The sequence below is a fragment of the Schistocerca cancellata genome, chromosome 9 (genome assembly GCF_023864275.1).
Source record: "Schistocerca cancellata isolate TAMUIC-IGC-003103 chromosome 9, iqSchCanc2.1, whole genome shotgun sequence".
In the NCBI taxonomy this organism is placed as follows: Eukaryota; Metazoa; Arthropoda; class Insecta; order Orthoptera; family Acrididae; genus Schistocerca; species Schistocerca cancellata.
Window position 1 is genome coordinate 379,077,484 of NC_064634.1, and position 15,001 is coordinate 379,092,484.

Genomic DNA, 15,001 nt, shown 5'->3' on the forward strand with positions numbered 1-15,001 from the left:
CATTTGTTTTCCATTGTGATTTTTAATCAACTGTATATGTTGCAGAAAAGAACTGGATGGTTTGGAACTTTTTCTTGTTCTCCAATTAGTCAAGAATATACTATGAAGAATCTATAAGGGGAAATGAGAAAGAGTTAATGACCACTTTATTAAGTGATCTCCAATATTCACATTATGGAACAACTTTGTATTACAGTCGAACCCCTGAATATGTAAAACCCTTCAATATGATATTCTAAAACCCCTCAACTTGATAGTGTGACGTATTTTATGACAGTCAATCAGTTGCTACTACAGCAGAGTAGTAAGATTCATAATACATAAAACCTCCGATTGTGGAATTGAATTACGTTTATTATAATTTGTTTTATTTATTTTATTTGAATTATCGTATATAAGTAATAAATTTTACATAAATAAAGAAAATATTTTTTGTTTAAATTCTGTGAAAATATGTAAAACACTTATAACCTTAAAAATGTAGTATTGAATGTCTTAACGGCCTTTAAAATGAAATACCTAAAACTTAACTTTCAACTGTCAATAACAAAATCAATGACAAAAATAATTAATAATTATTTATTTATTACTTGGTTATATATTGTTAAAACTGAATGGATTAATGATTGGTTTGAAGGTAATATATATTTCAAGTATATAAATTACATTTAATAAATATATTTAAAAAGAAAGATGATGAGACTTACCCAACAAAAGCGCTGGCAGGTCGATAGACACACAAATAAACACAAACATACACACAAAACTCTAGCTTTCGCAACCAACGGTTGCCTCGTCAGGGCAACCGTTGGTTGCGAAAGCTAGAGTTTTGTGTGTATGTTTGTGTTTATTTGTGTGTCTATCGACCTGCCAGCGCTTTTGTTGGGTAAGTCTCATCATCTTTCTTTTTAAATATATTTTTCCCACGTGGAATGTTTCCCTCTATTATATACATTTAATAAATAAATTAATATAAAATCTCGATTTTTAAATTTATAATTAAATTGATGATATCATATAGTGAATAAATAATAATTTAAAGAGTAATAACTAATTATAAAAACCCTTCAAAATGGAGTTATAAATGTGACTAAATTTTAATTTAATGTATTTTTAAATGAATTATCATCAATCATAATATAATTTTGTATGAAACAAATTTATTTATTATTAATAAATAATAATAATATTTATATGAATATATCATTATTTCTAATGATAATTGATTAAAAAAACCACGTGAAGAAAACAACATTAAATAAAATACATGATCTTTTTTCACTCATTATAATATTTGAATTCACTAAAACATCTGATAACAAGCCACAGTTAAACAAAGCATATACTGCAACAACTGTTTGCAGATTATAATATCTTCAGGTGGTCTAGCATCGCTTCATAAAAATTATACATCAGAGGGCACTGTAATATGTTGAAAAAATGCAACCCATTGCACTTATGGAAGTTAAATTAAGTCCCCCTGGTTATACATTACTGCGCAACTATGCATGGATTACATGACTTCTTTCCCTTTTTAATTTCAATAGTTCCTTTTCACTATCTCATATTGAGGGGCTACCCAAACGTTTTCATATTGAGGGATTTAACTGTACTTTCAACTAACTTACCAGACAGAATGGCTGCTTATGTAAGAAGCACAAAATCAAGACAAAAAAGTCCTTCAGATATATAAAGTGCACAAACACACAAAAACATAACACACACAGCCTGTGTTGCATGTGAGTTGCTGTTAGACTGAATTCTTCATTGTTGTTTCATGTATTGTTGATTAAGTATCTCAAGCAATTAATTATTCCAGCATTATTGAAAAGTATAAGTTCTAACAATAGAGGACAAACACCCTTCTGATTTTTTTTATGTTGAAAAATATGGCAGTAGGATTTGAAACAAAAATTCAGATGGTGAAACTTGTGATTCTTCTGGAAAAAAACCTGACGTTTGCAAAAAAATAATAAAAAAATGGTGAGAAATTGCATTAATTACAAATTTTCAAACATTTGTTGCTTAGACACAGCACTTTTAATAATTTGTATATTATAGTTCTAGTCTTTTACTTTTCAATGACACCAAATTGAATAAAATTGATTCATAAATAAATAAGTTATAGTGGTTACAAACTTACGAGGCACTTCGTTTCTCAACACCAGTTGGTAGAAGGGGCCCACATTTTAAAATGTGTCTCCTAATTAAAATTCTGGTCAAAAAATTCCAGATAAAATATTTTAACCCTAACTCATTACGTACATTCTTACACAAAATTTTCAGAAAAATCTGTGACATAAGGGCAACAGCCACTGGGTGACTTCGCATGAAATTACCCTTTCCCATCTGCCTATCCCTTCAATTACACTTAAATTTTCCCCAAAAATCTCAGTTATAAATTTCAGGTTTCAAAACACTTGTTCTGCAATCAATGGTAACTCCACTCTGGCATTCAGCACAGAAAGGTCAGGGAACATTTTGATCAATTCACTTTTGTTTAAGATGCTTTGAGAGAACAGAACCCAAGAGAAGATTCTACTGAAGTTTTGGAATTAGCTGATCACTTATCAGAACACCATTTTATGGAGTACATCCCTGCCATGCAAGGTGGATAGTGAAAACTATTTATTGCTTGAAAATCTTGCGATGAACTTAAGAAGACTGCAATTAGTATTCACCTCATCACTGAATTTCAGAACATGGGTTTGTGGCTGTACCAGAGCTAAAACCCCATATTTGAATTTCATTAATCTTTCAAAGCTTTATAAAAACTGGGTGAATTCTCTTCAATGGTTCATAAGAACTGGAAAATTGTTTACAGAAACTGTTTCTTATCCTCTCACCTTTCATCCTAATTAATCCTCCAAATTGAAGATGGTCAACACATTGAGCCATGAGGCAGAACAATCAGACCATAATATAATAAGGATTCAACTAAGAATCTGTTAAATTACACAAATGGGAGTATTACCAGATTTGATTTGAAGTTGCTTATAACAGATTCTTCACAATGACATGCAAATGAAGATTTTGTCAAAGTTTTTCACATAGTTATTAAAACTGAAAGTTTAAAATAAGAAATATGTCGAACCCACTGACAGCACAATACATAATTTACAAATACGAGAAAAAGGCGCATTATGTACTCCATGTTGCATCAGCATATCATGTTAAGTTTCCAGGGCATTACAATTATACTATCACAGATTAATAATATATATAATAGAGGGAAACATTCCACGTGGGAATATCGACCTGCCAGCGCTTTTGTTTGGTAAGTCTCATCATCTTTCTTTTTAAATATATATATATTTATGTGATTTATTGTTCTACTTTTTGCAAATTTAGGGGCCCAGTGCACTCAAATTATAGCTCATTTTCTGTGTAACGGAAGCAAAGTAGTAATTTCAAACACTCTACAGTATTATTGTGCTGTGTGGCTTGCTCAATCACTGTTCATATACTACTGATGTTCACTTGTGGCTTCCAGCATTTGACCACGTTAACCATTACTACACATTACTACAAAATGGGGTAGGTGCCATGAATAAGTTAAACAAATGGATGCAACAACAAATGTTTTTAAATAACTTGCAACAGTTCCCACACTGAAGAAGAAGAAGCAGAAGAAGAAGAAGAAGAACTTAAAAATGAAAGAAGTAATGCATCTGAACTACGTAACAAAGCATGCAATAACTAAAACTTTTACCTTACTCACGTTTCAACTAGTGAAGAAACAACAACATACTTACTGATGAAATATTTGTGTGGTTGGCTAACATGAGACCAGATACACGATGTGCACTTTGAATATAAGGAGACTTCCTGGAAAGAGCGACCTGTATACTCGCAGGGCCCCATGGAATGAAATTTGCCAACTTTCGCTCTCTGATACGTTGTAGTGACTTATGTACTTGGGTTGGATCAACTTCTCCCTGAAAATAATTACACTTTTCAATTGCTATGAAAATAACTACTGGAAAGCAGATTCTGTACATGTTTAACAATACATTCATAAATATGGAAAGAATGTTCTTGGTGGAACAGAAATAACTGAAGGAGTACAGCAGTTTGTGTGTATCAACAACTGAGAGGATAGCTCTTTTGAATGAATCGTTCTACAGGTCAGGTCAGGACAACAACCAAGAACAAAGGACACAAGGCAATCACATGGTAAATATGATAAATGAAAGCTTCCATCCACAAGGTAAGCAACTTTCGAATGTAGTATTCAAAGAACTGTGACTGACGCCCGAACAACACGAATATCACATGCATCAACATTAGAAAATAGTACATTGATAGCGGCTAGGCACTAGACGAAATCTGGATTTGTGCAATAATTTATAAATCACATAACAGTCACTGAGTGCACCCACTTTCCTAATGGAAGGTAACCCAATGAACATTCTAAAATCTTGCTTACAGATGACTCAATGCCGTAACTATACACCAAGTTGTTACCTTCGTGCCTTCTATTATTTATATTCACGTTCTATTTTAAAATATCTATTGAAATAAAAGAGAGACAGAAAAACTGGTCACTACTAATTTCACAAGCAACAAGTACCCATACGGGCCATAATAACATTAACACACACCAAGTGATTGGCAGCACGCTGAAAAGGAGAGGCAGATTGTTTCAGCTGTAAGTTAAGATGGATAATAATTGGAAACAAGACACTAAGCAAAGATTAAGGAATAGTACTGGGAACTGCACCTTCTAAAGGTAAGTACTTGCTAATCTCTCTGTGTCCACATAATTTTAATGTTTTTCTCAATCTCAATTTTTTATTTTACATAATTAGACTACAGTGTTACACCAATTGCTCAAAATAAAGACTCTTGATAACTATGTTATGATACACGTCTTTAAAATTTTCTAATGCTACTGTCATAGCCAATGGGTCTCTTCCACAGTACTTATGATATTTCTTAAGCCCAAGATTAAAGTATACTAACTGTAAGAAACTGCCGGGAAAACAGAAACAGAGGAAGAAAAGCCCTGATTATTTTTGAATTGTTGGATATCACAATTTTTTGTTTTCCCATTGCTGGGAATTAGACTGACATGTACATTACTAACCAACTACTCATCTTTTCTTTGTACTATGACAATTCTACCTATACGCTACAACTCTGTCAATAAGCTCTACAACAGCTTGGTGGATGAAGGGGATAAATGTAAGACATGCATTTAGACCACAAGACTGGGAGCCACACTTGTCATTTGCGTGAAGTAAGCAGATGGAAGCTTGTTTAAAAATTTCTACAATATACAGGGTAACAAAAACAGTGGGAAGTCGAAGATGGAATAACAACAGTGTAGGAAGGATAGACTTACCATTTAGAGGTGGTATCAGTGGCCATGTGTGTGAGAGTTGTGCTTGTGTTAACATATGCGAGTTTTTCTACTTCTGACAAAGGACTTAGTCCGAAAGCTGAATATTTCTAGCATTCTTTTTCACTGTGCCTTTCTACAACTCAGTGCCACCTCTATGTAGTGAGTAGCAATCCATCATTTCCATATTGTTTTATCAAAAATGTCTCGTAATTCAGAACAGATTATGCCAACTCTGTTTCAGTGTTAAGAATGTGCATGGCCTGCTCCTTGATAGCATCGTTACAGAGAAGGTGACTGTAAGAAGAAATAGCACAAAGGGGGAACTGAAGGAATTGAAATAAGAAAGGGAAATCATGTAATAGTATAGCTGAGATGGGAGACTTCATACGGAGAATTAATGACAGTCATTCTTTCTGTGCACCATTTATAACGGAACACAGCGGGACACAATAATAATGCAGCATGAAATACTTTCCACCAAACACTGTAAGGAGGCTCACTGAAGTGCAGATGTAGAGTTCAATGCGTGCTTCAATATCTGTGTCGTCCAACTCCCAATCCTTGCCCAGTATCAGCTATTTCAGAAATGGAAAGGTGGGACACCTCTCCCATAGCCTCAATAACCACTAATAAGTAGCCTCAGTAACCACAAATCAGTTTCTTCCACCCCTTCACCTGTTACTAGTCCATACTGCCCTCTTGCACCCAGGCCAGCTTCACATTTTTCCTGTTGCAACTTCGCCTTAGTTCATCTGTATTTTCTTCCTCCCTTTCTCTTTTATCTTCCACCTTCCCATATACTATTTTTCACAACATTCCTAATAAACTCCTACCCTATCCCAAATTATCCTGTATAGCTGCCACCTATGTCTTCTGTATGTGTTTACACACAGCACTACACCTCTTCCATATCTCCACCACCTACTCTGATCGAGATCAATATTTTTCTCACTTGAGTGCCACAGTTAGGAGGCAACACTGGGTGTGTTGGCACATCATCACATCTTTTATGGACCTGTCTACTGTGCAGTAGTGCCTCTTCTACTTTCTAACCCCCACACACCCGATTATATTACATCCTCGATTCCTTTTAAGTTTCAATCAAGTTAATGGGTGATATTTGTGTAAGATCACACAACTCAAGAAAGGAATAGTTCTATAAAACCTTATCCTGCCTTTAGCTTGCAAAAATTTAAGAAAAGAACAGACAACATAAATCAGGATTTCTTTGGTATATAATATTTTCATCGCTTAACGAGACATACCTCATATTCCACACACAGCTTTTGAAATCTAATCTTTCTATCTTGATTACACTTCTGCTTTCATTAACATTCCAGATCTCAAGAATTATCAAAATGTTCAAAACCAAACCCTTTTAATACCTCTTGCCCAATAATTCACTGCAAATTTTTATTTGGATGTGCTAAATTTAACACCCTTTAACATTTTAATAAATGCAATATTAACTCATTTCTCTGTTGGTGTGACACACAGCAGAGAATAATTATTTAAACAAAAAGTAAGCTTTAATACACCATCTTTTTAAATCAGACTAAGAGGTAGAAAATTTCTCCTCACTCCATACAGGTAATCCTGAAAATTTGTGCTTGTGAATTTTCAGTAGCTTTCAAAATATTTGTACGATTTGAAGTGAAAAACATGGGGTACATGCAATACATAAATAATCTCGTGATGACTGGGTGTTGCGTGTCTTTCATGATCATTTCATCCCCATCGACACGCAAGTCGCCGAAGTGGCGACAACTCTAAAGACTTGCACCAGGTGAATGGTCTGCCCGACGGGAGGCCCTAGCCACACGGCATTTCCATTATTTATGAATGAATAATTCACCTCCTTACTATTATCCATTTCATGTGCCCCAAATCTTTTGGCATATATCTTACAAGTATTTCAACATCTACAAAAAATCCAGTCACACTTTTTCAGGACTATATGTATGAAGTTAGGAATTTGTATTGGACTAGAAGAAATTATACAGTTTTTATTCCCCATTTAAAAATGTGGTCTATTACAAATTGACACTATAAAAAGAATAGATTGCTACTTACCACATAGTGGCAATGCTGAGTCACAGGCAGGTATAGCAAAAAGACTGCTAAATAACAACCACTAACTCTGGCCAGCAAGGCCGGAGTGCGAGAAACTGTGCATGATAGACAATCAATCTGGTTGATGGGGTAAGAAGGAGACCGTGGTGTTGTGCAGGTGGAAACTCTACCTGCAATATATCCTACATTCCCGTAACCCCCTGACTTAAACCTTTGTAACTGTCCACCCACCTATCCCCTACACAGCCTTATATTCTACAAAAGCACCCACAGTCTCTTTATTTCTCTCCTTTGCCACATCCTTAACCCCCCTCCCCCCTCCTCTCCCCTGCCCTACCCTGTCCCCACCACATCTCAGTATGCTGCCACAAGCAGTAATTTATTGTACCCCACCCCCACTCTGCTATGCCTCTCCCTGCCCAAGCCTCCTCCTTACTCCCATCACTCAGATTGTTTCTCCCAACACGGGCAGTTGCTTGCAGTCCAGCCTCAGCAGACAGAGACATTGGTCATGTGTTTGTGAGTTGTACTTGCATGAATGTGTGTGTGTGTGTGTGTGTGTGTGTGTGTGTGTACTTTAGAAGAAGGCCTTTTGGTCAAAAGCTCACTGTTAAGCAGTCTTTGCGTTGTGCCTGTCTGTGGCTCAACATCTCAATTATATGGTGAGTAGCAACGTCCCCTCCTCGTGATATCGTCATTATTGCACTTTGGATTTTCCATTGTATATTACAAACTGATTTTTATTTAAATAGTTAATCTCTTTTCACCTAAAGTCACCTGACTGTGTCAAAAAACTTCTTTTGGAATGCAATTATGTTACCTGCAACACATGTTAAAATCACCTGCATGCGAATGCAGTCCCCCTGTCCTCTCTGCCCAGTCAGACTTCAGCATGAGAGGAAATGATGCACCTGTATGTGTACTTTGAAATAAATAAAAGTTTGAAGGTACAACTAAAGTTATCTGTACCTTTTTTGTGTGTGTATCTGTTTTTCTACATGTAAGTTGTTGTTCTTCCTTACATATCAGTCTTTTCTCTGGATGTAACACATGTAAATATATCAAAATCAACCTTCATGGAACTCTCTGACAATGTGGAGTCTCACTGTTAATTTTGAAAAGAACAAAGTACTTCCCAAAGTTAAACAATTAGACACATTATGTAAAAAATTACATTAATAAACAAGGAGCCACAGCAGCCAAATACCAACCTGTATGATATTCAGTATAGAGATGTAGCAATGTGCTGAAGTACGGTCATGGACAGTTGATACCATCATGTTTTTTGGTTGAAGAAGACGCCTCATAACATCTAATACAGTAGTTTTCCTAACAGATGCTGCCTAAAACCAATTGATGACTCATTATTATTAAAATACTAGAATACTTTATTTCAATGATTTTACAATGGAAATTATTACAAACAAACACACAAACACACACACGCACACACACACACACACACACACACACACACACACACACACACACACACACACACACTTTCAGAGCAGCTGCCGATTTCAAATAATGTATGCCTTGCTGCCACCAAATTTTTGTCAGCAGCTACTCCTTACAAACATGGAGGGTCGGTGTTAAAATATTACCACAGGATGCATTGAAAAAGGGACTACAACTAGGTCATTGCTCTATATTTTAATCCTGTTTTCCCAATCAGAATATTGATACAGTCACACCAACTGCATATATATTTAAGTTTCCATGCAATTATAACAAGCACCAACATACAGTAAAACTTCATTTATACTTTTTCAATGGATTACAGGTGGGAGAGGGCGGGGCGGGAGGGGGGCGGCATAAGTGTGAAAAACGTATATATGAAAAATAGCACCATACTATCAAATTAATTGGTAAAGACAATTGAAAAATCCAGTAAATAAAAAGTTACATTCTCCAAACGTTACATAGGCTTACTAGGTACCATACTTAACAAAGGTATAAAGAAAAATGTAAACCCCGGTTATTACCAGGGGGCGACTTCTGAGGTAGTGCCACTGTGCCATGGCACCACTTGTATAAAAGAGAAATTCATGTGAACTGCGCATAAAACATTGTTTTGGAGTATGTATTTTCTGATTTGAAGAGGTGTTTTACCGCGCACGCTCTTGCAGTAGTTTTCTGAAGCTGGGAGCCAACTGCACATTGGCACCATCTGCCCTCATAAGGGCTGTGTGAAAGGCTCAGCTGTTTGTTTCTGCACACTTCTTACAACGGGAGGTAGTGCCACAGCTAGTATGGCTCGAAGCTTCATGCTCTTTCCGCCAGAGAGCAGTAAAGTGTAGGACCTGTAAAAGCACAATCTGCCATCTAGCGACCATGTTAGAATACATCGGGACGCAGATTTCTTGTAATCCAGTTTTACAATCTTTATGCTAGTTAATGCTAATGCATTCCTAAATGCTAATTAATGCTTAATAAATTCGAATACAGAAATGATGCACTTAAATATCATTATAAATAGCTATATGTAATTTGAATATAATTATGCCCTTAGATTTTGAAACTAAGAGCCATTATTTCAATATTGGTATATTTCACAACAGCTGGGCTACTGCTAAAAAAAAAAAAAAAAACCACCCCACCATATATTCACCACCAGTTGAGCATTTCTTTTCCAAACAAAGGTGTAGTATTTCTGTTTATACTCGTTACGTTTGTGTATTATAGTTCTGTACAAACACATTGTAGTTATTGCAAGGTCAGGTAACTGACCATATATAGCTGCCTGCACTGCACAGTGTTATCTGTAAGGGGAAATTCAGTTGACTGTGAAAATAGCAAACATGAACAAAGTAAATGAGCTATTATAAATGCCATTTAGTGACAGGACTCTCAGATAAAAAACACTAGGTAGGCCACTCCCAAATCTGAATCTCTATCAGCAAACAAAAATTCGATGCCCTAAGTTCAATCCAGAAATTTACCAAAAGAAGAAATGGATTTGTGGTTGCGAAGAAAGCAACGCTGTTTTTTGTTTTCCTTGTGTGTTATTTGGGGAGGGGGGGAGGAGATATTAATTGGTGTAAGAACAGAATAACTGATATTGGGCTTATATGGTCTAAAATGAAAGTTCATGAAATGAAATGTGAAAGCGACACATGAATAATGTGCTTAGTCTCTCATTTCTAGAGAAAACCAACATTCAGCAGAAATCAGATTCACAATATAGACAAACAACTGACAGCCACAACAAATGTGTAGAAAAGAATATACATATATTCGGTTCTGTGGTCCTTTGGAACTGGCTATCAGGGGCACGCTGAATCTGATGCCTCTCAAAGTAAGGTGGTTTTTTGAGGTAATTCAGTTCAGTGCGGAACTGCATTAACATCTTCAAGTTTCTCTCATTCAAGCATCAGTGTTCAAAGACATTTCTAAGACTGTTCAGAACAAACTACTGCAATGCACGTTGCAAGCACACCGTGATGAAGTTCGTAAAGAAATAAAATGTGACGATTATGTTGCAATAATCACGGATGAAAGCACAGCTGTGTCTTGTGAATTTCAATTGGTTATTGTTCTGCATTATGTTGTTGAGGAAACTTTGTTGTTGGAACTTTGTTAATCCAGAAAGTCAGCATGCTCATTCTACAGCTGAGAGTATTCTGAAAGAAATTGAACCATTAATTGGCAACGATCGAGCATAACTAATAGCTCAGAGTTACAATGGTGAAAACATTATGAGTGGCAAGTCAAATGGGGTTCAGAAATTAAAGATAAATAACCAAATGCAAACTACATCCATTGTTATGCGCATCAGTTCAACTTTATGTCTACGGCAGCCTCTGTTAATCACAAAGCTCGTGTCTTTTATGCATGCCTTTCAGATAATTATTTTCTTTTATAACTCGCCACAGAAATCAAAAGTTTTGCATGGCATTATTCAAAAAAGCTTGTCCCATTTGTGTGACAAGATAGAATTACCATTCGCAAGTAGTAAAAGATGTTTTAGGAAACAGAGAAAAATTGTATTACTGTTATGAAGCCACTGAATCAAGTGAGAGTATAAAACTCTCTCCTACTATTGAAAAAGCTGGTTCATACAAAAAAAAGAAAGACTGCAAGATAATGAAGTCATTTTCTGCCTATAGTTTTTCTATAAGATAATGCATCATGCAGATTTATTTTTTAATCAGGTTCAGAAGAAGGTAACTGACCTGACCACAGCAACGTAAGACACCAGAATACTGAAGCGGTAATGCAAAACATCAGAGATGACATTGGCTCCACCCTTAACAAGATTAGTTTCAAAAACGATGAAATGATGCTTGCCAAGAATCCACGGATTCTTGATGGGCATTAAAAAAATAAAAGAGAGATGCTTTGCAAGTGTGCGTGCCATCCTTTCTGAAATAAAATTACGTTTTCAGTTCACTGGACACCATTGCAGCCAACTTATTTGATGTAAATCAATCCTAGATTTTCCTTTATAAATACATTGAAATTAAAGACACATACATTTCTGGAAAAAAGAAAGCTAGGCCTGAGCTGAGAGCAGTTGCATTTCTTTCACTGATTCTAGAGGATGAACTTTGTGACACATTCGATGACGAGACAGTGTTTTGAAACTGCTAATCACGATGCCTATCTCGACATCAGAAGCTAAGCGGTGCTTATCAATACTCAAGAAAATTAAAAGGTTCCTACAGAACACCATGAAAGAAGAATGAGTGCCTTACGGATACTATCCTGTGAAAAGTCATTCGTGTGTAAAATTGAACATTTCAATCTGAGATGACAGATTTATTGCCAACAAGGAGGAGCGACGAACCTATTTACTGTACCATTCCTACTAATTATTTTGAAGCTGCCTTCCCAAAGTCATTGAAGTTTCGGCTTTTGGCGAGTACAATGCTTTTAGTTTTAAATGTTGGTAATTTGATTAAATTTGCTTCACAAAATCTAGATTATAAGTTTGAATAATTTATACAGGCTCTATTATTTCTCGTACTGGCACTCATGTTGTAGTGGACACTTTTCTGGTACTCGGCATGAACATAAACTAACGAGGAGTTCTGGCTGTCGAGGGGAGACAAGCTGCACCACCCTCTCGCAAGGCTGGCAGCCTACATCCGTGTTCTGTGCTCCTGGGTAGGCAGAACCAATGTAATAATGTACATATAGATCACCGATTCCATCTGATGTTGAGAGAATCATATTCTAACCCTGTGACAAAGCAAAATTGCTCTCTGCACTCATTTCAGTATAAGAAAAGGAAACAATCAGCAAGCACAACTCAAAGCAAAGCGGAACACACAAATCATTTGGTAACAGCTAGAGCGCAATTGTTAGCTGAGGTGGGTGGTGTCGTTATGTGGTAGTTCAGGCTCAATATCCACTGGTACCTTAAACAAGTATAAATCAAAACACACCCTGCTTACGACTGCCATGTTAAAGTGACAGAATATACCCTGTGAAGAGTGAAGATATGTGTATTTGTGTATGCGAGAGAGAGTGTTTGGAGTTAGTATTATTTTTTATATCTCATGCAGCCATGCGAAAAAGATAGCTAAAGCAACTTCTCTCTCTCTCTCTCTCTCTCTCTCTCTCTCTCTCTCTCTCTCTCATACAAACACTTGCTATCATAAGAAGGGCACTATTTTAAAAAGTGTTTATTTCCGTTTCTCTATATTTTTGTTTGATATAAATTCCGCAATACGTACGATGCTACCAACAAAGTTTTTTTTGGCACCGCCAATGTAATGCCTCAGCAGCCGCCACTGGGTATTACACTGTTATCAAATATTTCACCAAAGTTCCTTCATAATGGCCGACAATGACTTAATACTATTCTCTGCAGTTCAATTTTACTTACGGCAACAGCGGTGTAATGAGCTGATGTTGGCAACACCATCTTCATATAATGCAAATGTTTTGTTATGAAATGTTCATTTTACGAGTATAACTAATTTACTGAGCGGACAAGGGTACATACAAGAATCTGTCAACCACAGAGCAAGAACAGATTTAATTATTTACTTCGTGGTGAAAATGAATTCCCAGCAACGAATGGTTGTTGCCAACATCAACACACTATGCCACTGATGTTGTAAGTAAAATTATACCTGGTCTGCAGTAACGTGCACTGCAATTGCATTTGCAAGAGAAACAGAAGAAAAGGAAACACGCTTGGGTGGAGCCGTGAACTTTACAGTGAGATGTGAAACATAAAACAAAATTTGCTATGATAGCTTCAAGTCAAGGACGTAAAGTCGCATTAAAATCCCTTTGGGAATGGACAAGAGTACATTTCAATATGTGCTCAAGAAAAGGGCTCCTCATATTATGAATCTGAACACATTCCTCACAAATACTACATCCACAAAAGACAGACTTATCGTAATACTGTCATTTCTAGCTACTCTGGTTTGCAGTATTGGTATGGCTTTCTAATGCTGCAGTGCACATTGATGAAAATAATACCAGAAACATTTGAAGCACTGAAGGAGGAATATGTGAAGGCAAATAAATTTAATACGTACTGCAGTCATGAAAAATTTTTATTTCTTCAGAAGCTATAAATTTTCTCCTTTATATTCTTGGGGGTATATCCTGGCCATACTTCATGGCTAATAGCATCTTCAACTTTTTTTTTTTTTAATAGCTCTCACTTTTTATTCTGTTTTTGTATTAGGGATGTCGTAAGCTACACAGTGCTTCATCTGTCTCAAATATTTCTACCAATTTCGTTATATACGCGATGCACCATGTCAATTTGGAAGTCATACTGATAACACTGTTTAACAGACAGCTGCAGCAATGCTAGTGCTCCAAGCGGTTGCTTTCTCCATGCAGTAAACATAAGATGAACGCTTCCTTCCATCAAATCTAAGGCTAGGTGCTGGATTTGATCAAAGAAAATTTGACCAATGCCTAACTTTGACAAATTTCCTTATTACACTATCAAATTTTGTTATAGTCTAATGTTGTCCTTACCAATCCACTTCCCGGCAACCCACTCTGAAGCACTGCATCGTAACTTGTGCACACTGGATATTTCGCCGGGGCACAAAAAACGTAAAAGTCAGAAAAATGTATAAATGAAGTTTAACGGTATTTATTTCTTGAATGCCATAAATTCTAGAAACTGCCTGAAATACTAAGTTCATATAATCAACTCGTGCACAATGAGTAAGTATATATTCAATGAAAAAACTCATTAGAACTCTGAAGAGAATTTGCATGACAGCATTTGTTAACTCCGAAACTTCAAGGTTATTTCAGAGTCATTACATTCAAATTATTGATGATTCAAATTATAACACACAGAATCAACACTTTGGCTACAATGCATGTTGTTGTTACATGCTGTGCTGATCGCTGACTTGTTATTTTCTCGAATCCTTTGCTGAGCGTCTTGTGTTGTTAACCTTGGTGCCTGCACCATCCAAAACTGAATATTTCTAAAGAGCTGCAGTGACATTTTCTATAACCAAATCACAGTATTTATTTTATGTCAGTTGTGGAAAAACTTGGTTACTCGTGTATTTAAATTTCCTGAATTTCAAACTTTTTTACAGATGGATTACCGTATTTACTCGAATCTAAGTCGCACTTTTT

General features: G+C 36.0%; 1 protein-coding gene across 3 annotated transcripts in view; it reads right to left on the bottom strand.

Annotated features, from left to right (window-relative positions):
* LOC126100537 (tubulin gamma-1 chain) overlaps positions 1 to 15,001 on the bottom strand; it is a 132,500-nt gene that overhangs the window by 74,024 nt on the left and 43,475 nt on the right. For all 3 annotated transcript variants that reach the window (XM_049911155.1, XM_049911154.1, XM_049911156.1), the window contains exons 8-9: positions 8,632 to 8,763; positions 3,756 to 3,938 (exon numbers count right to left, since the gene is read on the bottom strand). In XM_049911155.1, the coding sequence (XP_049767112.1) occupies positions 3,756 to 3,938; positions 8,632 to 8,763 (315 nt within the window). The remainder of the gene's footprint in view (positions 1 to 3,755; positions 3,939 to 8,631; positions 8,764 to 15,001) is intronic.